At 42.2% G+C, this 26,437-nt stretch overlaps 2 protein-coding genes across 2 annotated transcripts; both read right to left on the reverse strand.

The window, feature by feature from the left end:
* Window positions 1–302: 302 nt before the first annotated feature.
* Window positions 303–5,384, reverse strand: LOC110512946 (NACHT, LRR and PYD domains-containing protein 1 homolog). Its single transcript, XM_036934285.1, has 7 exons — window positions 5,230–5,384; window positions 4,883–5,097; window positions 4,435–4,694; window positions 4,152–4,277; window positions 3,793–3,925; window positions 3,223–3,252; window positions 303–1,336 (listed from the first exon to the last, which is right to left on the reverse strand). The coding sequence occupies exons 1-7, from the start codon at window positions 5,376–5,378 to the stop codon at window positions 1,002–1,004; spliced, it is 1,248 nt and encodes a 415-aa protein (XP_036790180.1). The 5' UTR covers window positions 5,379–5,384; the 3' UTR covers window positions 303–1,001.
* A 4,739-nt stretch (window positions 5,385–10,123) lies between these two features.
* On the reverse strand, window positions 10,124–20,121 carry LOC110512948 (protein NLRC3-like). The gene is made up of 9 exons (XM_036989411.1): window positions 20,072–20,121; window positions 16,030–16,217; window positions 15,616–15,782; window positions 13,679–15,479; window positions 11,840–12,013; window positions 11,587–11,760; window positions 11,247–11,420; window positions 10,820–10,866; window positions 10,124–10,683 (listed from the first exon to the last, which is right to left on the reverse strand). Exons 2-9 carry the CDS (start codon window positions 16,188–16,190, stop codon window positions 10,124–10,126), a joined length of 3,258 nt encoding a protein of 1,085 aa, XP_036845306.1. The 5' UTR covers window positions 16,191–16,217; window positions 20,072–20,121.
* Between the last annotated feature and the right edge of the window lie 6,316 nt (window positions 20,122–26,437).

The raw sequence follows: 26,437 nt of genomic DNA on the forward strand, positions 1-26,437 counted from the left end.
GTCAGAATAATAGTAAAGAGAATGATTTATTTCAGCTTTTATTTCTTTCACCACATTCCCAGTGGGTCAGAAGTTTACATACACTCAATTAGTATTTGGTAGCATTTCCTTTAAATTGTTTAACTTGGGTCAAACGTTTCAGGTAGCCTTCCACAAGCTTCCCACAATAAGTTGGGTGAATTTTGGCCCATTCCTCCTGACAGAGCTGGTGTAACTGAGTCAGGTTTTTAGGCCTCCTTGCTCACGCATGCTTTTTCAGTTCTGCCCACAAATTTTCTAGGTCAGAGCTTTGTGATGGCCACTCCAATACCTTGACTTTGTTGTCCTTAAGCCATTTTGCCACAACTTTGGAAGTATGCTTGGGGTCATTGTCCATTTGGAAGACCCATTTGTGACCAAGCTTTAACTTCCCGACTGATGTCTTGAGAGACGATCTAGGATCAGGTATGTTTGAATAGGAGTGTTAATATCCATTCTACCATTAGGTTGGTACCCCAACACTGTTACTGTTCATTCTACCATTAGGTTGGTACCCAAACACTGTTACTATTCATTCTACCATTAGGTTGGTACCCCAACACTGTTACTATTCATTCTACCATTAGGTTGGTACCCAAACACTGTTACTATCCATTCTACCATTAGGTTGGTACCCCAACACTGTTACTATCCATTCTACTATTAGGTTGGTACCCAAACACTGTTACTATCCATTCTACCATTAGGTTGGTACCCCAACACTGTTACTATCTATTCTACCATTAGGTTGGTACCCCAACACTGTTACTATCCATTCTACCATTAGGTTGGTACCCCAACACTGTTACTATCCATTCTACCATTAGGTTGGTACCCCAACACTCTTACTATCCATTCTACCATTAGGTTGCTACCCCAACACTGTTACTATATATTCTACCGTTAGGTTGCTACCCCAACACTGTTACTATCCATTCTACCATTAGGTTAGTACCCCAACAATGTTACTATCCATTCTACCATTAAGTTGGTACCCCAACACTGTTGATCTGAAGCTGTGAACAAAGACAGTGGTCCAGCTCCCCAAGAAGGTTGATCATCCTGGAACACGACTCAGTTCCTTTTCTCAACACCATGTCGATGATGTCACGTGCCTTCTCTGCCCTCTCAGCTATCACCTTCACTGACTCCATTTCCTCCTGGTTGATGACTGTGTGTTGCAGGAGTCCGTCCAGCAGACCATCCAGGACAGCTCTTGACGCTCGTTTCACAAACTCTGTCCGTACAGAACGCAGCTGCTGCTCTGCAGAACCAGTCAGACTGCTCTTAGCTGGACCTCCTGCCCCCGACACAGCACCTGAGAGAGTCAGGTTACAATATAACTACATTTGTACATTTACATTTCAGTCATTTAGAAGCAGACTCCTAAAATAACAAGTCTTGAGAAAACATAATATTTTACAATAATGACCTGAACACCACATATTCACATTTAGGGACGATTTCACAAACATAGAAAAACAGACTGGGACATTCAGAACCAGGCTAATCTACATCAAGTCCTGGAGGAGATGTCATTGGGGCATTCAGAACCAGGCTGATCTACATCAAGTCCTGGAGGAGATGTCATTGGGGCATTCAGAACCAGGCTGATCTACATCAAGTCCTGGAGGAGATGTCATTGGGACATTCAGAACCAGGCTAATCCTCATCAAGTCCTGGAGGAGATGTCATTGTTCTTGAAGACAGTATTTTACAATCAGGACTAGTCCAGGTCCTACAGTAAACCATGTTGACTGGCCCTCATGCCATTGGTTTGTACAGAGCATTCAGAAAGTATTCAGACCCCTTGACTTTGTTCACATTTTGTTACGTTACAGACTTGCCTTATTCTAAAATGGATTAAATAAATGTTTTCCCTCATCAATCTACACACAGTACCCCATAATGACATTACAATACCCCATAATGACATCACAATACCCCATAATGACATCACAATACCCCATAATGACATCACAATACCCCATAATGACATCACAACACCCCATACTGACAAAGTGAAAACAGATGTTTACAAATGTATTAAAAATAAACAGAACCTAATTTACATAAGTATTCAGACCCTTTGCTATGAGACTCGAAATTGAGCTCAGAGACAGGATTATGTTGAGGCCCAGATCTGGGGAGAGGTACCGAAAAATGTATGCAGCATTGAAGGTCCCCACGAACACAGTGGACTCCATCATTCTTAAATGGAAGGAGTTTGGAACCACCAAGACTCTTCATAGAGCTGGCCGCCCAGTCAAACTGAGCAATCGGGGGAGAAGGGCTTTGGTCAGGGAGGTGACAGAGCTCTAGAGTTCCTTTGTGGAGATGGGAGAACCTTCCAGAAGGACAACCATCTCTGCAGCACTCCACCAATCAGGCCTTTATGGTAGTGGCCAGACTGAAGCCACTCCTCAGTAAAAGGCACATGACAGCCTGCTTCGAGTTAGCCAAAAGGCACCTAAAGGACTCTCAGACTATGTGAAACAAAATGATCTGGTCTGATGAAACCAAGATTGAACTCTTTGGCCTGAATGCCAAGCGTCACATCTGGATGAAACCTGGCACCATCCCTACAGTGAAGCATGGTGGTGGAAGCATCCCTACAGTGAAGCATGGTGGTGGCACCAACCCTACGGTGAAGCATGGTGGTGGAAGCATCATGCTGTGGGGATGTTTTTCAGCGGCAGGGACTGGGAGACTATTCAGGATCAAGGGAAAGATGAACGGAGAAAAGTACAGAGAGATCCTTGATGTAAACCTGCTCCAGAGAGCTCAGGACCTCAGACTGGGGCGAAGGTTCACCTGGGTGTTTCTGAATGTCCTTGACTGGCCCAGACAAAGCCCGGACATGAACCCGATCTAACATCTCTGGAGAGACCTGAATATAGCTGTGCAGCGACGCTCCCCATCCAACCTGACAGAGCTTGAGAGGATCTGCAGAGAAGAATGGGAGAAACTCCCCAAAAACAGGTGTGCCAAGCTTTCAGTTTTGTCTGTTTTTGCTTTGTCAGTATGGGGTGTTGTGATGTCATTATGGGGTATTGTGATGTCATTATGGGGTGTTGTGTGTAGATTGATGAGGAAAAACATTTATTTAATCAATTTTAGAATAAAGCTGAAACGTAAGAAAATGTGGAAAAAGTCAAGAGGTCTGAATACTTTCTGAATGCATTGTAACTCATGTTTACTTACTTGTTGAACAGGTGTCAGTGATGTATTCATCTGAAAGATAAACAAAAATGAGGTTATATCACTCTAAACAGCATCTGGTACTAAAGTACAACGTGATGATTGACATATCCCATCCAACTACCTCATCCCCATGCTGTTATTTATTTATTTATCTTGCTCCTTTGCACCCCAGTATCTCTACTTGCACATTCATCTTCTGCACATTCTTCCATTCCAGTGTTTAATTGCTATATTGTAATTATTTCGCCACTATGGCCTATTTATTGCCTTACCTCCCTTATCTTACCTCATTTGCACACACTGTGTTTATAGACTTTTTCTATTGTATTATTGACTGTATGAGTAACTCTGTTTTGTTTGTGTCGCACTGCTTTGCTTTATCTTGGCCAGGTCGCAGTTGTAAATGAGAACTTGTTCTCAACTAGCCTACCTGGTTAAATAAAGGTGTTCTCAAAAAGTCTACCTGGTTAAATAAAGGTGTTCTCAACTAGCCTACCTGGTTAAATAAAGGTGTTCTCAACTAGCCTACCTGGTTAAATAAAGGTGAAATAAAAATAAATATGCTCCTACCTTGTGATACTTTCTCTTTCCATACTGTCCTCTCATCATCATTGAATAACTCCATCTCAATGTCAATAGCTGTCATTTTCACAACCGCCCTGAAAAAGCTTGGTGTGGTGTCTCTTTGTATGAGATGAATCTTCTGGAGAGAGAGATTGTTTTGGCAATGTAAACATATGTTTCCCATGCCAATAAAGCCATTTGAATTGAATTGAGAGCGACTGAGAGAGAGAGACAGAGAGGAAGAGAGAGAAAGAGAGGAAGAGGGAGAGACAGAGAGAGAGAGAGAGACAGAGCGACAGAGAGATCAATGCATAGAAATGTGACTTAAATGTCAGATTCATGTTCTTATTCTACTTAAACTGTACCTGTGGATTGATGGCGGTAGAACAGGGAATGTTCAGTCTGAAGGAACTATTCAGTTTGAAGGACTGCTCTGGTCTGGAGATGAGAATCCTTGAAGACCCTTGAGGCTTTTCCTGTTGTTCCACAGCCTGTGAAACGAGGCACGGAATACCCAGCCAGTCAATGTACAGTCTTATTCAAACATTATTCAGAAAACTAGCAACACACTTATCTTCATTTAATGAGCGTCAACATAACTAACCAGTGGTACAGTTTAAGGTCATCTCTATAATAATGGTACCTCACCTGTATTTGGCCGGGGTTCCAGGGGAACAGGTACAGGCGAGAAATTAATGTTTCCCTTTTCACTGTCAGATAGAGCATCAGCTCACAGTGGACATCTACGTTCCATGAAAAGATATAGCTCAGTATAACAGAGATAGCTGAGAACTTGGGATGGAGAATCTTAGCATGGAATCTGGTGACCTCATGCACTTCCTCTAAAGACACTCCATGTTCCTCTACATGAAGAATCTTCATCTCATTCCTCAGGGAAGGGTTGGTCCCTGAACAACACAATACAAAGGAGACAGAAAGACAAATATTGTATTATTCATCCAACTAAAATACAAAGGATATGCAGTACCAGATCACAGTAAACTCAAACTCCCAGAATAGTTTATTCATTAATTCAGGCAGTGAAACAAAGCTACATGGAAACGTCTTTCTGAATACTATTTCTACATGGTTTTACCTAAACAGACAAAGTGTGGCAGATTAACTTCCTCCAGTTCACCTAACTCCATAGTGATGTCCAGCAATGGACCACCTTGTGTGTACTGCATGTCTTTCAGAAGTTGACTGTAGGGTTCCCAGTTCCTGAAGTGATACTTCAGAATGACATCTCTCTCACACAGCCAGCGGAGCCCAGACACTGTGCACTCATAACTCCCTTTGGGTGTCCTGTGTCTGAAGGCAACAACAAGATATGGGAGAGAGGGTCAATCATCAAATGGAGAGGTTGGATTAGAAGACTATTCCCAAAGGTAACAGGGAAATACACTAGCAGGTGGAATGAAATGTTATAAGTAGTTATTTTACCTGAACATTGTCACTCCCTGGACAGTGGAAGTCAAGGGTTCAATCTGAAGCCAGTGTGTGGAGTCCTGAACAAGGACAAGCATGTCAGTAATACATATGGGGCCTGTTTCCTGGACACAGATTGAGTCTAGTGCTGGACTAAAAAGCATGCTCAATGGAAGATTCAATAGAAAGTTCTTTAAGGTCCAGGACTAGGCTTAATCTGAGTCTGAGAAACAGGCCAATTAACCAAAGTAACTAATCTAATGTATTTATTCAATGTTACATGGAATGCTGGTGATTTATCAATTAAAATGTCTAATGACAAAATATGACACCAGCTAAAATCCTGCATGACTACAAGCAGAACACAGGACTGTCTATATCCCAGGATGAATGGTTGGTCAGTACACACCTGGCTTTGAGACTGTGTGTATATTACTAAAGCAGAACACAGGACTGTCTATATCCCAGGATGAATGGTTGGTCAGTATACACCTGGCTTTGAGACTGTGTTTATATTACTAAAGCAGAACACAGGACTGTCTATATCCCAGTATGAATGGTTGGTCAGTACACACCTGGCTTTGAGACTGTGTTTATATTACTAAAGCAGAACACAGGACTGTCTATATCCCAGTATGAATGGTTGGTCACTACACACCTGGCTTTGAGACTGTGTTTATATTACTAAAGCAGAACACAGGACTGTCTATATCCCAGGCTGTGCCGGACTCCTGCAGGTATGTAAAAGTAAGAATTGACATTATGACTTACCTCAACATGGTCACAAGTCTTACAGCTCTGAGGAATCCCTGAAGTCAAAAGTAGTTGTTTAAAATTGACAATCTCATGTAATAATGAATAAGTAATTATTAAATAGACGTGTAATATACATGAATATAAGTGATCAACAGTCTCAGAATGTACCCCCATTAGCATAACATAATCTGACATTAGTGATATATTAATGTTTGTGAAAGCAGGAAACAACATCGTTCTGGTCCATGTTTTGTAGATGTTGGGGGCCTGATTTCTGGTAGATCCTAGGATGAGAGCTTAAAGGTAGAGTCAGATAAATTATGTTGTACCCAGCAGCACCACAGATATTGTGATGAGCAAGATGCCTGACTTCTCTCTCACACAGTCCCACACAGTTTCTAGCCATGTGCAAAGGATGATTCAGAATTAGTTGGGTCACATAGATAAGATGTTTTATTTTCGTAATATGCTTGTGAGATACTTGTCATTATTAGAATGTTTCCCTTTGGACTATAGTGTTGGCAGTTGCAGTTATCCCTTCTCGGCTCAGTCACTTGGGGCCCAGAGAGGGGAGAGGTCAGGCTCGTCTTCATATGTATCTGTTAAACCATCTGGTGCTATGTAGAATATCAGAAGGGGAGGAGGACAGAATGGAACATTGTCTTCTCATGGTGTCTGTAACTATTCCTAAACCATGTAAAGGGCTCCATTATGTCTGTATTCCAGTCACTCCTTTCTTTTCCATGTCTGGGGAGGAGTACGGCAGTGTCTGGGACCATTATACCACCTCTTCTGATGTTGAACTTATCTTTCATAGTATATGACCTAGAGGTTCACTCCCCTTAGTGAGCTTCTCTAGGAGTGGGGAGAAGAGGGGGTGTATTTGGGATGGGAGTATCTAGAATTGACAATTGATATATGCCATTGGATGAGGTAATGTTTTGGTCCTAAGTGGTACCAAGAACAAGATCAGAACCTCAGTTAAAGAGACCAAACTGAACGGTAATTTATAGCTAATGCTATGAATTATGGGATACTCCTCTTTCAAGTAAAAGGTTCTTTGTGAACTGTTCCTAAGATCTGTGGTTCGTTATGTGAGTTGAGAGGGGTGTGTCTTGGCTATAAATGATACTAAGAATTGTGTTGTAGGGACTCTCAGAGAATTAATTTATAAACACTGAATTGATCTGAGAGTCAAAATGGGCTATGGTGAAGCTCATATTTGCTTAAAGATGGACTTTATAATATAACTCTGACTTGTGTGTGGTTTGCTCTCTCATCTGTTATACAGGAAATTACCACAACAAGAGTCAGATAAATTATGTTGTACGAGCAACACCACAGATATTGTGATGAGCAAGATGCCCGACTTCTCTCTCACACAGTCACACACAGTATCTGCCCATGTGAAAGGGTTCTCTTCACTCTCTTACAGAGTGGTAGCCACGGGACTAAAACAGAGAAGTTTAGCCTAATGCTCCAATGCTCTTAGTTGTTGTATAAATGTACCCACTGTGATGATTACTTTGTGCATCTACGTCATATCGCTGACTCTACCTTTAAGTTGGTTTTGACAAAATAGATCATGATTGTGTTCCTTGTCTGGGACTCAAGTATAATGAACTCTTTCATCATATTTCGGTTTGAAAACAATTCAGTTACAACTCACTTTTCTCAAGTCCAGACTTGATACAACACTCTCCACCATGGTCTCTGGTGTTTTCAGGTCCAGACTTGATACAACTCTCTCCACCATGGTCTCTGGTGTCCTCAGGTCCAGGCTTGATCCAACTCTCTCCACCATGGTCTCTGGTGTCCTCAGGTCCAGGCTTGATCCAACTCTCTCCACCATGGTCTCTGGTGTCCTCAGGTCCAGGCTTGATCCAACACTCTCCACCATGGTCTCTGGTGTCCCCAGGTCCAGGCTTGATCCAACTCTCTCCACCATGGTCTCTGGTGTCCTCAGGTCCAGGCTTGATCCAACACTCTCCACCATGGTCTCTGGTGTCCTCAGGTCCAGGCTTGATCCAACTCTCTCCACCATGGTCTCTGGTGTTGGTAAAGCAGAAGAATAGACTGATTAAACTAAATAAAACTTATAAAGGCTTTATATATCATAGATACAGTCTTCATAAGCAATATAAAGTGTGTATAAAGGGTGACAGAACAGCTCCCTATGTAGGGTGCATTGCCTAAATGTGACATAACCCACTATGTCAACTTCCATAAAGCCAATATTGATGGTGACGTTACAGATGACATTGCTTATCTTGATGAAAGCCCCTTGAGATGTGAAGTCATCAGGTTTCATGAGTTACATTCCCCTCTAGAGATGACATCACCAGGTATCATGAGTTACATTCCCCCTAGAGATGTGAAGTCACCAGGTATCATGAGTTACATTCCCCCCTAGAGATGTGAAGTCACCAGGTATCATGAGTTGCATTCCCCCCTTGAGATGTGAAGTCATCAGGTATTATGAGTTACATTTCCCCCTAGAGATGTGAAGTCACCAGGTATCATGAGTTACATTCCCCCCTAGAGATGAAGTCACCATGTATCATGAGTTACATTCCCCCCTAGAGAGATGACGTCACCAGGTATCATGAGTTACATTCACCCCTAGAGATGAAGTCACCATGTATCATGAGTTACATCCCCCCCTAGAGATGTGAAGTCACCAGGTATCATGAGTTACACACACTCTTCCCCCCTCAAAACACTGCACTGCACTTGTGACACAAAATTGAGACTGACATTGCAGTGAGGCTGTTCTATTCAACAGGTTCTCCTGCCCTCTAGTGGTTAGAGTGAGGCTGACTCTTAAATAACACATTAAAACCTTTTGTGACTAGGGGGCATATTTTCATTTTTGGAAAAATAACGTTCCCGTATTAAACAGGATATTTTGTCAGGACAAGATGCTAGAATATGCATACAATTGACAGCTTAGGATAGAAAACACTCTAAAGTTTCCAAAACTGTAAAAATATTGTCTGTGAGTATAACAGAACTGATATTGCAGGGAAAGCCTGAGAAAAATCCAATCCGGAAGTGACTCATTTTTTGAAAGCTCTGCGTTCCAACGCGTCCCTATTGAGCAGTGAATTGTCTATCAACCAGATAACTTTTTCTCCGTATTCCCGAAGGTGTCTACAGCATTGTGACACAGTTTTACGGATTTATGTTGAAGAATACCCGTAAGAAGCTACATTGCGCAACTGGTCACCTGATGGCTCCCAGAGTGATTCTCGCGTAAAATACAGAGGTAGCCATTATTCCAATCGGTCCTACTGAAAAACCAATTGTCCCAGTGGATATATTATCGAATAGATATTTGAAAAACACCTTAAGGATTGATTATAAACAACGTTTGCCATATTTCTGTCAATATTATGGAGCCAATTTGGAATATTTTTCGGAGTTTTCGTGACTGCAATTTCCGGGCGATTTCTCAGCCAAATGTGAAGAACAAATGGAGCTATTTCGCCTACAAAAATAATATTTTTGGAAAAAAGGAACATTGGCTATCTAACTGGGAGTCTCGTGAGTGAAAACATCCGAAGCTCATCAAAGGTAAACAATTTAATTTGATTGCTTTTCTGATCTCCGTGACCAAGTTACCTGCTGCTAGCTGGACAAAATGCTATGCTAGGCTATCGATAAACTTACACAAATGCTTGTCTAGCTTTGACTGTAAAGAATATTTTGAAAATCTGAGATGACAGGGTGATTAACAAAAGGCTAAGCTGTGTCTCAATATATTTCACTTGTGATTTTCATGAATAGGAAGATTTTCTAGGAATATTTATGTCCGTTGCGTTATGCTAATTAGTGTCAGATGATGATTACGCTCCCGCACGCGGGAGTCACTAGAGGTTAAAACACACCAGTACTACTAATCTACCTGTCTGTAGGTCCAAGATAACACATTACAACACACCACTACTACTAATCTAGCTGTCTGTAGGTCCAACAGAACACTTTAAAACACACCACTACTACTAATCTAACTGTCTGTAGGTCCAACAGAACACATTAAAACACACCACTACTACTAATCTAACTGTCTGTAGGTCCAACACAACACATTAAAACACACCACTACTACTAATCTAACTGTCTGTAGGTCCAACAGAACACATTAAAACACTCACCTTTGAGTGTGTTGGTAATCTATCTGACACAGGGTCACTGAGGTCACTGAGAAGAAGGAAATCCCAAACCCAGGATAGAGGGGTTCAGTGAATGTGGTGTGTTCTGTGTAAAGGTGTGTCAGTGTACCAGAGGAGGACACACTATAGAAGGACAAAGTACCAGCTGGCCAGTCCAGATACACTCCAACTCTGTTAGAAACAGGACCAGGGATGATTCTGTTGACTCCATCATGGTAAAAGCGATAACCACTGTGAGAGCAGAGTAAACATCTGGACTCCCTATTGCCTCCAATCCAACTGGCATCCTCCCATCCCTTTCTCTCCATTCCTTTGTACACCACACCAATGTCAGCCATGCTACCATCCCTCTCCACCTCCCAGTAATAACGACCTCCAGATAAGCCTTCTCTGCAGAGAACTTGGTAAAGATAGTCAAATCTGTCTGGATGGTCTTCATAATGCTGCCTCTCTTCCACACATATCACCTTCCTGTTCCCCTCAGACAGTATCAGGTTTGGGTTTGCTGTATTTGGGTCCAGGGTGAGATGACAGGCATCTGTAGACAAAAGGAGAGTTTAATCAAACCACATCTTCATATAAAATGTTGTTTTGTAGTTACAGAACAAGTATTGATTAGTTACTATGTTACTATAGTTCTGAATATACAGTTAATTAGGATTGAAGAGACTTACATTTCCTCAGCCCTGATTTTAGCCTGCACTCTCCACCATGATCCACACTGTAGGAGAAACAGGTTATTGACTGACAAAGACCTAATAAAGCAGTCAACATTTAAACCACATTGTTGTGTTCTGGTGCACTATCCCAGTTCATTACTATCCTACCTACTGCATACAGAACGGAGTACAATTCATTACTAAAGACATACAGGTATTCTATCCTACCTACTGCATACAGAACAGAGTACAATTCCAACAGGATATCAGAGATGCAGAAGAAGAGTATTCATGTGGTGATGATGTATGCTGTGTTGGAGTGCTCAGCCTGCTCAGTAAACTTCCCCTTAATTCTACTATCATGCCCTCATGTTACTGACTCTACTACACTACATATGACACAACCGCTGCTCACACTATTAGGACATCTATTCTGACTTACTTCAGCTTCATCAGTTTATATGTGGGATCCACCAGAGCAGCTGAAAGCAGTCCCCCTGCAGAGTCTCCTGGGTGATTGTAGCTCAGGTCCAGCTCTTTCAGGTGGGAGGGGTTTGACCTCAGAGCTGAAGACAGAGCAGCACAGCCCTCCTCTGTGACCAGACAGCCAGACAGCCTACAGAGAGACACAAAAGCTGTCTAGGTTGATGTGCTGGTGTCAATCGTCTTGTAGGACACCAATACATTTGTCCATGACACAAACATTAGGATAAAAGATCAGATTTTCAGAGTATTTGTTTCACTAAGCTCAGTTCCGACCTGATTGAAACTGCTGTACTTACCCCAGTGTGTGTAGTTTACAGTCTGGATCCTCCAGTCCAGCAGACAGCAGTGTAACTCCTGAGTCCTGCAGGTCATTGTCTCTCAGCTCCAGTTGTTTCAGTTGTGAGTTGGGTGAACTCAGGACTGAGGCCAGATCTGAACAGCAACCCTCTGTCAGACCACACTGACCTAGACTAGAGGGCAGAAGAGCACATGATTAACACATGTTTAAAACATCCACATAATAACTCATACTGAAGATATTTAACTCACACTAGTGTCTGTATGTTGCAGAGTGGACTGGTTAGTCCAACACAGAGCAGCTCCACCCCTCTGCCTCTCAGGTCATTGTAGCTGAGGTCCAGTTCTCTCAGGGGGGAGTTTGGTGTCTGTAGAGCTGAGGTCAGAGTCTCACAGGATTCATATGTGAGTTTACAGCCAGCTAGTCTGAAGAGAGGATATAGTCTGTTAGATATACACTGCTCAAAAAAATAAAGGGAACACTTAAACAACACAATGTAACTCCAAGTCAATCACACTTCTGTGAAATCAAACTGTCCACTTAGAAAGCAACACTGATTGACAATAAATGTCACATGCTGTTGTGCAAATGGAATAGACAACAGGTGGAAATTATAGGCAATTAGCAAGACACCCCCAATAAAGGAGTGGTTCTGCAGGTGGTGATCACAGACCACTTCTCAGTTCCTATGCTTCTTGGCTGATGTTTTGGTCACTTTTGAATGCTGGTGGTGCTTTCACTCTAGTGGTAGCATGAGACGGAGTCTAGAACCCACACAAGTGGCTCAGATAGTGCAGCTCATCCAGGATGGCACATCAATGCGAGCTGTGGCAAGAAGGTTTAATGTGTCTGTCAGCGTAGTGTCCAGAGCATGGAGGCGCAACCAGGAGACAGGCCAGTACATCAGGAGATGTGGAGGAGGCCGTAGGAGGGCAACAACCCAGCAGCAGGACCGCTACCTCCGCCTTTGTGCAAGGAGGAGCAGGAGGAGCACTGCCAGAGCCCTGCAAAATTACCTCCAGCAGGCCACAAATGTGCATGTGTCTGCTCAAACGGTCAGAAACAGACTCCATGAGGGTGGTATGAGGTCCCGACGTCCACTGGTGGGGGTTGTGCTTACAGCCCAACACCATGCAGGACGTTTGGCATTTGCCAGAGAACACCAAGATTGGCAAATTCGCCACTGGCGCCCTGTGCTCTCCACAGATGAAAGCAGGTTCACACTGAGCACGTGACAGATGTGACAGAGTCTGGAGATGCCGTGGAGAACGTTCTGCTGCCTGCAACATCCTCCAGCATGACCAGTTTGGCGGTGGGTCAGTCATGGTGTGGGGTGGCATTTCTTTGGGTGGCCGCACAGCCCTCCATGTGCTCGCCAGAGGTAGCCTGACTGCCATTAGTTACCGAGATGAGATCCTCAGACCCCTTGTGAGACCATATGCTGGTGCGGTTGGCCCTGGGTTCCTCCTAATGCAAGACAATGCTGGACCTCATGTGGCTGGAGTGTGTCATCAGTTCCTGCAAGAGGAATGGCATTGATGCTATGGACTGGCATGCCCGTTCCCCAGACCTGAATCCAATTGAGCACATCTGGGACATCATGTCTCGCTCCATCCACCAACGCCACGTTGCACCACAGACTGTCCAGGAGTTGGCGGATGCTTTAGTCCAGGTCTGGGAGAAGATCCCTCAGGAGACCATCCGTCACCTCATAAGGAGCATGCCCAGGCATTGTAGGGGGGTCATACAGGCACGTGGAGGCCACACACACTACTGAGCCTCATTTTGACTTGTTTTAAGGACATTACATCAAAGTTGGATCAGCCTGTAGTGTGGTTTTCCACTTTAATTTTGAGTGTAACTCCAAATCCAGACCTCTATGGGTTGATAAATTCAATTTCCATTGATAATTTTTGTGCGATTTTGTTGTCAGCACATTCAACTATGTAAAGAAAAAAGAGTTTAATAAGAATATTTCATTCATTCAGATCTAGGATGTGTTATTTTAGTGTTCCCTTTATTTTTTTGAGCAGTGTACAACGCCTTCATTATAATGATACTGTAAACATCAACTCAATAACAGAACTTACAGTGCTCTCTTGCAGGTTTTCACGACTGGCAGCAACCTCTGATAACCTTTCTCTGATGTGTTGCACATCTTCAGGTCAAACTCCTCCAGCACCTCCTCTGACATCAGTAACAGGTAGGCCAGGGCTGAACATTGGTCAGGTTTTAGTATTGTTTCTGAAAGAGTTCCTGATCGCAGGGAGGTCTGCATGTCTTCAACTAAAGAGTTGGCACCAAGTTCATTCAGACAGTGGAACAAGTTGATGATCCTTTCTGGTGAGGATTCGTATTTGATCTTGTCTGAAAGGTACCTGACTATTCTCTTAACTGTTTTCTTATGGCTCTGTGTTGTACTTCCTGTCTGTGTCAGAAGGCCTCGTAACAGATTCTGATTGGACTCCAGCGAGAGACCCAGAAGGAAGCGGAGGAACAGGTCCAGGTGTCCATTCTCACTCTTCAAGGCCTGGTCCACTGCTCTCCTGTGTAAGTCAGACAATTTGATTGACTCCTTCTTTTCATCATCACTAGTGGGGGAGAAAACATTTTCCTTCTTGTCCAGACATGATTCTAAAGCATGCACTGCTGCTAGAAACTCCTGAATGCTCAGATGCACAAAGCTGTAGATCTTCTCTTGGTACAGCCCAGATTCTTCTTTAAAGATCTCTGTACACAATGCTGAGTACTCTGATGCCTCTGTGACATCAAGGCCACACTCTCTCAGGTCCTCCTCATAGAAGATCAGGTTGCCCTCCTGCAGCTGTTGGAAAGCCAGCTTTGCCAGTTTCAGGATCATCTCTTTGTCTGACTGAGACAGTTCCTTTGCGTTTGTCTCTGTGGCTTTGTTGTACTTCCTGTTCTTCACAATGATTTGGATGAGCGTGAAGTGTGAGCACATCTGGGTCAGAGTTTTGGGGACTTCATTCTTCTCTGCCACTTTCAGCATCGTCTCAAGGACAGTGGCTGATATCCAACAGAAGACCGGGATGTGGCACATGATCTGGAGGCTCCTTGATGTCGTTATGTGTTTGATGATTTCATTGGCCAGTTTCTGATCTGTGATTTTCTTCCTGAAGTATTCCTCCTTCTGTGGATCATTGAACCCTCGTACCTCTGTCACTTGGTCAATACACTCAGGAGGGATCTGATTGGCTGCTGCAGGTCGTGTGGTTATCCAGAGGAGAGCAGAGGGAAGCAGATTCCCCTCTATGAGGTTTGTCAGTAGCACGTCCACTGAGGTTGGCTTCATGACATCAGAGCACTTCTCATTGTTTTTGAAGTCTAGAGGAAGTCGACACTCATCCAGACCATCCAAAATGAAATCAGTTTTGGTTTCCACATCTTCAATGCTGTCAATCTCTTTCAGCTCTGGGAAGTAGTGGGAAAGAAGTTGCATCAGACTGTATTGGTCCTTTTTCAGGTTCAGATCACGGAAAGGAAGAGGAAACATGAAATGAACGTCCTGATTTGCTTTTCCCTCTGCCCAGTCAAGGACAACCTTCTGCACAGAGACTGTTTTTCCAATGCCGGCGATTCCTTTGGTCAGCACAGTTCTGATAGGTTTGTCTTGTCCAGGTAAAGGCTTGAAGATGTCGTTGCATTTGATTGGTGTCTCTTGTGTGGTTTGTTTCTTGGATGCCATCTCCATCTGTCTAACCTCATGTTCATTATTGAGCCCTCCACTTCCACCCTCTGTGATGTAGAGCTCTGTGTAGATGTCCTTGAACAAACATTGGTTTCCATGGTGTCCAATTCCTTCAGATATGTGCTGAAACTTGTGTTTCAGTTTAGCCTTAATGTCTTGTTGGACTGTCAGCAGAGTTTGACCTGTAGGAAAACAATGAGATTTGTCACTCGTAAGTTTGTGTTTGTTTGTTTGTTTGTTTGTTTGTTTGTTTGTGTGTGTGTGTGTGTGTGTGTGTGTGAACCCTACTTTGTAATATTGTATGAAACACAGTCTTACATCTTCTGTCCAGAAGGTTGTGTGTGATCTTTAATGCATCCTCACTGTCCAAACTCTCCACTTCCTTATTGTCATCTGGTAATGGTTCCTGGCTGAAAGCAGGTGGCTGATCACTCTTCATTGATAGCAGGCTGGTTGTAGGTGACACTGCTCTGGGCTTCTGGACACTGATCAAAACAGGGAGACAGATCACCTCATCAATATCACATCAATACCTCATCTAATTCATTTTAACAACTGTATAGTGGAACTTCTAGAAGTCCTGATGTTTCTTTATAAAACTACAGTCTGCAATTGGTCAATCCATTTTTGGCCTTTTAAATGAATGATATAGGCCTACATTTTATGTAATTTGGGAAAAGTTTTCATTAATTTTACATAAGAGCAATGTATATTTTGCAATTAATCTCTTACCTCTTAGAACTGGTGTCTTGAGTCATTTTAGTGGCAGTGGTCCCCTCCTCTCTCTCCCCAGAGAGACTCATTTTAGTGGCAGTGGTCCCCTCCTCTCTCTCCCCAGAGAGACTCATTTTAGAGGCAGTGGTCTCCTCCTCTCTCTCCCCAGAGAGACTCATTTTAGAAGTAAGTCACAGCTCACTCAGCTACAATAAGAAATAACAGAACATTGAAGAACCATTAACAATTACCACACGTTTACTGTCTGTGGTCAGAGTACAGATACATTTAAACATACACAGTCCAAAATTATTAATTTGATTTGGATCCCCACTCGCTGACTCCATAACAACAGCTAGTCTACCTGGTTGGATCCCCTGACCCCATAACAACAGCTAGTCTACCTGGTTGGATCCCCTGACTCCATAACAACAGCTAGTCTACCTGGTTGGATCCCCTGACTCCATAACAACAGCTAGTCTACCTGGTTGGATCCCCTGACTCCATAACAACAGCTGGTCTACCTGGTTGGATCCCCTGACTCCATAACAACAGCTAGTCTACCTGGTTGGATCCCCTGACTCCATAACAACAGCTAGTCTACCTAGCTAATGTTAGCTAGCTAGCTAGCTAATGTTTGCTGGCTGGCTCCCTAGCTGATGTTATTATTCGTTTCCCAGAGCCATTTGCTGTTCTAGTTAGAGCCCAATGCTAGCTAGCTAACATTGAACATGGTTGGTTAGCTCCCAACACTGTGGTGTTGTTGGCACTGTTTATTGTTTAACTAGCTAACGCTGGCTGGCAGGCTAGTTAGCTAACGTTACGTAAAGTGTTTACAACATCCGTTGAATATGGCCGGTGTCAGTAAAGATCTGCAAAAAAGCGTAATGAAATTGTTGCCAGCTGAGCTGGTTAGGCCGTTTTCATGCTATCCAGAGGTAAACAAATCATCGGCCAGAGGGTCAAGTGTGCACATCGAGAGCTCTCCGAGAGGTGGGGCTAAAGCTTAAGAAGGTGTGAACGATGCTGAATGGGTGCAGACAAAGAGGAGCTCTTCACTAGATACCAAAACATTCGAAGGCCAATTTCTCAAAAGTGAGTTTACAAGTTTATCAACTTTCAAAGCAGAATTACTTTCCCATTGTTCCTGTAATGTAACGTATAATATACCATTTTGTAGCTCTGTCTTTACTTTTATGTAAAAAACACAATTTCAAGTGTTGCTACATAAGACTGAATCCAAGTGGTGAGATATATATGTCATTGACAGAAACAACTACAATTGTTGCATCTCATTCTGTTGTTGTCTTCTGTTTAGCTAGCTAGTTAAAATTGTCCCTTTCCCAAATTGGCCATGGATGGAGATATGGATTAGGACTTGTGGTTTTACTTGATTCTCCATACTTGCCAATGATTATAACTGCGATTCTGATCCAACCATTTATTCACACATTGTTGTGCCTCTGGCCTGAGAGGATGGAAGTTAAATATGTGGCTAAATGTAGAAGGCTAATGTTAACTAGCTAACGTTGCCCACGAATGGAAGTTAGGCCAGCGAGCAAGCATTTTAGCTATGTAGCAAAGGACAACAAACAAGAAAAGCGTGTTCTGTATAACAGAGTGATAGATAGTGTACTGTATAACAGAGTGATAGACAGTGTACTGTATAACAGAGTGATAGACAGTGTACTGTATAACAGAGTGATAGACCGTGTACTGTATAACAGAATGATAATGTATAACAGAGTGATAGATCGTGTACTGTATAACAGAGTGATACTGAATGACAGAGTGATAGACAGTGTACTGTATAACAGAGTGATAGACAGTGTACTGTATAACAGAGTGATAGACCGTGTACTGTAGAACAGAGTGATAGACAGTGTACTGTATAACAGAGTGATAGACCGTGTACTGTAGAACAGAGTGATAGACAGTGTACTGTATAACAGAGTGATAGACAGTGTACTGTATAACAGAGTGATACTGTATAACAGAGTGATAGACAGTGTAATGTATAACAGAGTGATAGACCGTGTACTGTATAACAGAGTGATAGATCGTGTACTGTATAACAGTGTACTGTATAACAGTGTACTGTATAACAGAGTGATAGATAATGTACTGTATAACAGAGTGATACTGAATGACAGAGTGATAGACTGTACTGTATAACAGAGTGATAGATTGTGTACTGTATGACAGAGTGATAGATTGTGTACTGTATAACAGTGTGATAGATCGTGTACTGTATAACAGAGTGATAGATCGTGTACTGTATAACAGAGTGATAGATCGTGTACTGTATAACAGAGTGATACTGAATGACAGAGTGATAGACCGTGTACTGTATAACAGAGTGATAGACCGTGTACTGTATAACAGAGTGATAGACCGTGTACTGTATATCAGAGTGATAGACCCTTTCATCAACATGACAGAGAGGATGTCATTAGTGTTTCTCTACAATTAGGGTGAGTCAACGTGTTTTTTTTCTACTTGTTTGAAAGTGCACACAGACACACACATGTTGTACCATGAACCGTTCTTTGCAACGTGCAGTAACTCTCTGTGGTTCTAAATTAATAGTTGTTTAGTGGTCCAGAAATGTCGGAAATATTAACTTGCTTGACCATGCTGTAGGTCATGTAACTGTCTGTTAAATACAATATGCTGTGTGGACTTAACCGGACAGATGTTGCGCTCTGGTTCTGTGATAAAACAAAGGTGTGGTGGAATTCGTATTGTCTCAGACATAATTATATATTAATAACAGTGATTTTACCCACGCACCGATACTGGTTTGCCCTCATAATTGGCGTGGATGTAATGTGGACACCCCCGCTTTAGGCTTCTGTAGTACTGAACCTGCCAAGTTGATGTAAGAGCTCCGGAATGTTTTAATTATAGGCTATGTCCGGGCGTTCTCCGTTTTTATATTTTTAATTTGTATCATGTCATTCATTATGAGCCACTATCGAGAACCAGGGTCAGTAATACCCACATACATTAATAACTGTCACTTTAGTGTTCGTTCTCCTTACATTGTGCATCATTCCATTCTGTTGTATAGGACCCCTCCCTATTCAACCCCTATTGTACAATTTTTTACACCTTCCAATGTTTCATTGATTCAACTTGAAAATGACAACATTCAGGATGAATCAAACCGCTGTGTTTATTATTTATCAATATATTTCGTGTGAAAACGCTGTTGAATGAAAACTTCACCAGAAAATCTGTTGTCCAGCAAGTGGGTGTTTTCAGTGATTAAATTACATTTATTCAGCGCGCGCAAGGGACCCACGCCTGCAAAGCCCGTTATGCAACTTAATAAGGTAAGTCTGAATATAAACTGATGACAAGTGCATAGGAAAGGCGTCATTTCATAAATTGGAATAGTGCCCTTAGTGAATACACACATGCGCTGCTTGAGTTGACATGTGGTGCGATCAGTTTTTCTCGCCCGTTGCACCGGGGTGTGTATTCAGAAGAAAGGTGTGGCGACAACGACTAAACCAGTGGTTAACATTCTGCAACGGTGCACCGGCCAAGTTATATCGAGCGCACAGCAGTGAGCAAAACGGACCACCACTTTCCTGATCGGTGTCGCCAGAAAGCATTTTCAACGTTGATTTAGCCCTACATTCAAATAATTTCTATGCCCATTGTTGCACGTCACATTTACTTGACTGATTTAACGAAACAGAGGGGTTTCTTTAGTGACAATTTTACATAATTCCGAGTCATGTCTTCTGACGTAGTTTCATCATGCGGATAATAATCACGATAATGCGCTGTCAGACGCCTTTACCGATAATACTCTACCTCACAGCCCTGTAGCCTACAACACCACATTGGATCATATTGATTAGGCTAATTAATATGAATCAACACCAATGTAAATAAGACTGAACTTGCCATTTTGTAAAGTTGAAATCAGTATTGTATTAACTTTACAGTTCTTCAGGTATCTTCCCTTTAAATCATCTGTCTCTCTATGAAAGTCTTACTTCTCCACAACACTTTTCTACATTAAATTATAAAGAATTCTACAAACCTCAGATGTTTTTGTCTTCTACCCACCCGTAAGGTCCATTTCTTCCTCTAGGTCCTTAAACATGGACTACCTGTGTTGGGACATGAGGTGTAGGGAGGATAGAGGTGGAGAGAGGGGGGAGAGGTGGAGGGAAGAGAGAGAGGGAAGAGACGGAGGGGGAGGGAGAGGCAGAGGGAGGAGAGAAAGAGGGAGGAGACGGGAGAGGGAGGGGGGGAGGAGGGAGCGGTGGAAGGAGGAGAGAGGTGGAGTGAGGGGGGAGAGGTGGAGGGAGGAGAAGTGAGGAAGGAGACGGGAAAGAGGGAGGAGAGAGGTGGAGTGGGAGAGAGGGAGGAGACAGGTGGTAAGAGAGAGAACTTGAGGATCTGCAGAGAAGAATGGGGGAAACTCCCCAAATACAGGTGTGCCAAGCTTGTCGCGTCACACCCAAGGCTGTAATCACTGCCAAAGGTGCTTCAACAAAGTACTGAGTAAAGGGTCTGAATACTTATGCAAATGTGATATTTCTGGGTAGTTAAAAACAAATCGTCCTTTAAATCATGGCCACTTGCTCAGCTGGGCCAGGGACACTTTATTTGGGTCAGGAGGAAATTTCCAACAGATCTCAACTGATTAGAAGGAGGAAATGTCCAACAGATCTCAACTGATTAGAAGGAGGAAATGTCCAACAGATCTCAACTGATTAGAAGGGGGAAATGTCCAACAGATCTCAACTGATTAGAAGGAGGAAATGTCCAACAGATCTCAACTGATTAGAAGGATGAAATGTCCAACAGATCTCAACTGATTAGAATGAGGAAATGTCCAACAGATCTCAACTGATTAGAAGGATGAAATGTCCAACAGATCTCAACTGATTAGAAGGAGGAAATGTCCAACAGATCTCAACTGATTTGAATGAGGAAATGTCCAACAGATCTCAACTGATTAGAAGGAGGAAATGTCCAACAGATCTCAACTGATTAGAAGGATGAAATGTCCAACAGATCTCAACTGATTAGAATGAGGAAATGTCCAACAGATCTCAACTGATTAGAAGGAGGAAATGTCCAACAGATCTCAACTGATTAGAAGGATGAAATGTCCAACAGATCTCAACTGATTAGAATGAGGAAATGTCCAACAGATCTCAACTGATTAGAATGAGGAAATGTACAACATACAGTGCCTTGCGAAAGTATTCGGCCCCCTTGAACTTTGCGACCTTTTGCCACATTTCAGGATTCAAACATAAAGATATAAAACTGTATTTTTTTGTGAAGAATCAACAACAAGTGGGACACAATCATGAAGCGGAACGACATTTACTGGATATTTCAAACTTTTTTAACAAATCAAAAACTGAAAAATTGGGCGTGCAAAATTATTCAGCCCCCTTAAGTTAATACTTTGTAGAGCCACCTTTTGCTGCGATTACAGCTGTAAGTCGCTTGGGGTATGTCTCTATCAGTTTTGCACATCGAGAGACTGACATTTTTTCCCATTCCTCCTTGCAAAACAGCTCGAGCTCAGTGAGGTTGGATGGAGAGCATTTGTGAACAGCAGTTTTCAGTTATTTCCACAGATTCTCGATTGGATTCAGGTCTGGACTTTGACTTGGCCATTCTAACACCTGGATATGTTTATTTTTGAACCATTCCATTGTAGATTTTGCTTTATGTTTTGGATCATTGTCTTGTTGGAAGACAAATCTCTGTCCCAGTCTCAGGTCTTTTGCAGATTCCATCAGGTTTTCTTCCAGAATGGTCCTGTATTTGGCTCCATCCATCTTCCCATCAATTTTAACCATCTTCCCTGTCCCTGCTGAAGAAAATCAGGCCCAAACCATGATGCTGCCACCACCATGTTTGACAGTGGGGATGGTGTGTTCAGCTGTGTTGCTTTTACGCCAAACATAACGTTTTGCATTGTTGCCAAAAAGTTCAATTTTGGTTTCATCTGACCAGAGCACCTTCTTCCACATGTTTGGTGTGTCTCCCAGGTGGCTTGTGGCAAACTTTAAACTACACTTTTTATGGATATCTTTAAGAAATGGCTTTCTTCTTGCCACTCTTCCATAAAGGCCAGATTTGTGCAATATACGACTGATTGTTGTCCTATGGACAGAGTCTCCCACCTCAGCTGTAGATCTCTGCAGTTCATCCAGAGTGATCATGGGCCTCTTGGCTGCATCTCTGATCAGTCTTCTCCTTGTATGAGCTGAAAGTTTAGAGGGACGGCCAGGTCTTGGTAGATTTGCAGTGGTCTGATACTCCTTCCATTTCAATATTATCGCTTGCACAGTGCTCCTTGGGATGTTTAAAGCTTGGGAAATCTTTTTGTATCCAAATCCGGCTTTAAACTTCTTCACAACAGTATCTCGGACCTGCCTGGTGTGTTCCTTGTTCTTCATGATGCTCTCTGCGCTTTTAACGGACCTCTGAGACTATCACAGTGCAGGTGCATTTATACGGAGACTTGATTACACACAGGTGGATTGTATTTATCATCATTAGTCATTTAGGTCAACATTGGATCATTCAGAGATGCTCACTGAACTTCTGGAGAGAGTTTGCTGGACTGAAAGTAAAGGGGCTGAATAATTTTGCACGCCCAATTTTTCAGTTTTTGATTTGTTAAAAAAGTTTGAAATATCCAATAAATGTCGTTCCACTTCATGATTGTGTCCCACTTGTTGTTGATTCTTCACAAAAAAATAAAGTTTTATATCTTTATGTTTGAAGCCTGAAATGTGGCAAAAGGTCGCAAAGTTCAAGGGGGCCGAATACTTTCGCAAGGCACTGTATCTCAACTGATTAGAAGAAGGAAATGTCCAACAGATCTCAACTGATTAGAAGGAGGAAATGTCCAACAGATCTCAACTGATTAGAATGAGGAAATGTCCAACAGATCTCAACTGATTAGAAGGAGGAAATGTCCAACGGATCTCAACTGATTAGAAGGAGGAAATGTCCAACAGATCTCAACTGATTAGAAGGAGGAAATGTCCAACGGATCTCAACTGATTAGAATGAGGAAATGTCCAACAGATCTCAACTGATTAGAAGGAGGAAATGTCCAACAGATCTCAACTGATTAGAAGGATGAAATGTCCAACAGATCTCAACTGATTAGAATGAGGAAATGTCCAACAGATCTCAACTGATTAGAATGAGGAAATGTCCAACAGATCTCAACTGATTAGAAGGAGGAAATGTCCAACAGATCTCAACTGATTAGAAGGGGGAAATGTCCAACAGATCTCAACTGATTAGAAGGAGGAAATGTCCAACAGATCTCAACTGATTAGAAGGATGAAATGTCCAACAGATCTCAACTGATTAGAAGGATGAAATGTCCAACAGATCTCAACTGATTAGAAGGAGGAAATGTCCAACAGATCTCAACTGATTAGAATGAGGAAATGTCCAACAGATCTCAACTGATTAGAAGGAGGAAATGTCCTACAGATCTCAACTGATTAGAAGGAGGAAATGTCCAACAGATCTCAACTGATTAGATTGAGGAAATGTCCAACAGATCTCAACTGATTAGAAGGAGGAAATGTCCAACAGATCTCAACTGATTAGGGAGAAATGTCCAACAGATCTCAACTGATTAGAAGGAGGAAATGTCCAACAGATCTCAACTGATTAGATTGAGGAAATGTCCAACAGATCTCAACTGATTAGAAGGAGGAAATGTCCAACAGATCTCAACTGATTAGAAGGAGGAAATGTCCAACAGATCTCAACTGATTAGGAAGAAATGTCCAACAGATCTCAACTGATTAGAAGGGGGAAATGTCCAACAGATCTCAACTGATTAGAAGGAGGAAATGTCCAACAGATCTCAACTGATTAGAAGGATGAAATGTCCAACAGATCTCAACTGATTAGAAGGATGAAATGTCCAACAGATCTCAACTGATTAGAAGGAGGAAATGTCCAACAGATCTCAACTGATTAGAATGAGGAAATGTCCAACAGATCTCAACTGATTAGAAGGATGAAATGTCCAACAGATCTCAACTGATTAGAAGGAGGAAATGTCCAACAGATCTCAACTGATTAGAAGGAGGAAATGTCCAACAGATCTCAACTGATTAGAAGGAGGAAATGTCCAACAGATCTCAACTGATTAGAAGGAGGAAATGTCCAACAGATCTCAACTGATTAATAGGAGGAAATTGCCACCGCCCGACCTTTCCCTTCCTTAATTCTATGCGTCCATGAATCAACGTAAGTCCACCTTTCATCTGAACTATCTGTTGCGATCGGGAGAGCGGGCCATCCGTTATTGTTTATACTTATTACTGTGGAGCGCCGCTTCAAACCTGTTGTGTAATGTAAATGGACAATGATCACGGCCCTACAGATCATCACAGGCCAATTATGCCATCGATATATGGTTAATATGTCATGAAATGACATGTACATATGAAGACAAACCTGAAAGGATGAAATATGAAACGTCATTGTTTGCTGAACTGATTAGTTCTGATATCAAACTTGATGGAGATAAAACTGATATAATAATTTTTTTTATTCACATGATTATGATGTAATAAAAAATGAAATAAATACAATACTGTGAATGACCCGACGTCATGTTTCAGCTAGAAAAACAGGAAGGTGAGCATTCAAGGAAAAATACAGGAACAAAATGTTAAACTATTAAAAGTTGGCTGCTTTATATCTGGAATCCTTTCCTTTCGTCCGTCCTTCCTTCCTTCCTTCCTTCCTTCCTTCCTTCCTTCCTTCCTTCCTTCCTTCCTTCCTTCCTTCCTTCCTTCCTTCCTTCCTTCCTTCCTCCCTCCCTCCCTTCCTTCCTTCCTTCCTTCCTTCCTCACACACAGTTAACTGTTGATGCTGTTGGTCCCTATAAACTGGGGCTGGATTGGTGGGGAGCACTTTGACTGGCAGGTCCCAACTGAAGGTATCCACAGCAACATGGATGAGCCTATATGACTCAATGACGATTCCTATTGACTTCTTATTGAACTGAATTGCTGAATTGACTGTTATGATTTGACCTTTGTGATCATGAATTTGTTTGGATACGTGTTTGGATACGTGTTATTCTGTTTCCTTTGTTGTGCAGCACAGACTGCCCAGTAAATATACCACTTTATGGTTAAAGGAATTCCTGCCTCAGTCTCATCCATTCCTCTGTCACCTGACCCCTGAACACCTGTTCACCTTCACTGTCAGTCATCCTACCTGTCCAGCTACCCACACAGATTCCAATAATCTTTCAGGGGTATTGTGATGTCATGATGGGGTATTGTGATGTCATGATGGGGTATTGTGATGTCATTATGGGGTGTGATGTCATTATGGGGTATTGTGACGTCATTATGGGGTGTTGTGATGTCATTATGAGGTATTGTGATGTCATAATGGGGAATTGTGTGTAGATTGATGAGAGGAAGAAAATGATTGAATCCATGTTAGAACAAGGCTGCAACGTAACAAAATATGGAAAAAGTCAAGGGGTCTGAAAACTTTCAGAAGGCGCTGTATCTCCATGAAGACCAACAGGTCCCTGTATAATTCCTCCTGGTTTTCTTCCTAAAGTGAGTGGAATTTAAATGGAATTGACCCCAACCTTGACTATGTATTGGTTTACCAACCTTTCTCAATATATTTTTCAATTTTGAATTCTCACACCAAGGGGCCATTTAAATCAAATGATATTGGTCCATACACATATTTAACAGATGTTATTGGTCCATATTTAACAGATGTTATTGGTCCATATTTAACAGATGTTATTGGTCCATATTTAACAGATGTTATTGGTCCATATTTAACAGATGTTATTGGTCCATATTTAACAGATGTTATTGGTCCATATTTAACAGATGTTATTGGTCCATATTTAACAGATGTTATTGGTCCATATTTAACAGATGTCATTGTGGTTGTAGTGAAAATGGTCTAAAGTTGGCAGGAAGGTGAGTGTGTCCGTCCGTCCGTCCGTCCGTCTGTCTGTCTGTCCGTCTTCACATATCTATATTTCTTAATTATTTTAGATTTGTCGGTATTGTTGATATATTGTTAGATACTACTGCACTGTTGGAGCTAGGAACACAAGCATTTAGTTTAGCAGCTGTGAAAAGGGGTTGAGGGTTTGAATGGTGCATCAGAAGAGTCCATGGTGGTGGATTGGCCTACACTGCAGGATGCAGGGGTTTCCTTTCACCAGCAGGATCCTGACATTTTAAAGGTTAAGAAGGTGGACTTTGTGGCCTTTATAGCTGTGGTAATTAAGGGCACTGCCAAGGTGGAGAGAAGGTGGACTTTGTGGCCTTTATAGCTGTGATAATTAATGGCACGACTTTGTGGCCTTTATAGCTGTGGTAATTAAGGGCACTGCCAAGGTGGA

The sequence above is a fragment of the Oncorhynchus mykiss genome, chromosome 10 (genome assembly GCF_013265735.2).
Source record: "Oncorhynchus mykiss isolate Arlee chromosome 10, USDA_OmykA_1.1, whole genome shotgun sequence".
Taxonomy (NCBI): domain Eukaryota; kingdom Metazoa; phylum Chordata; class Actinopteri; order Salmoniformes; family Salmonidae; genus Oncorhynchus; species Oncorhynchus mykiss.

Bases quoted from the DNA above. Each gene is read 5' to 3' on its own strand.
- LOC110512946 (XM_036934285.1), bottom strand. From the start codon at position 5,378: ATGCTTTTTAGTCCAGCACTAGACTCAATCTGTGTCCAGGAAACAGGC. The intron at 4,695-4,882 runs GTAAAACCATGT...TGTGTTGTTCAG, and splicing joins GCCACACTTTGTCTGTTTAG to GGACCAACCCTTCCCTGAGG. The intron at 3,926-4,151 runs GTACAGTTTAAG...CTCTCTCTCCAG, and splicing joins CTACCGCCATCAATCCACAG to AAGATTCATCTCATACAAAG.
- LOC110512948 (XM_036989411.1), bottom strand. From the start codon at position 16,190: ATGAGTCTCTCTGGGGAGAGAGAGGAGGAGACCACTGCCTCTAAAATG. The intron at 15,480-15,615 runs GTAAGACTGTGT...GTTTTCCTACAG, and splicing joins CAACCTTCTGGACAGAAGAT to GTCAAACTCTGCTGACAGTC. The intron at 10,867-11,246 runs GTAAGTCAGAAT...TTTCTCCTACAG, and splicing joins TATAAACTGATGAAGCTGAA to TGTGGATCATGGTGGAGAGT.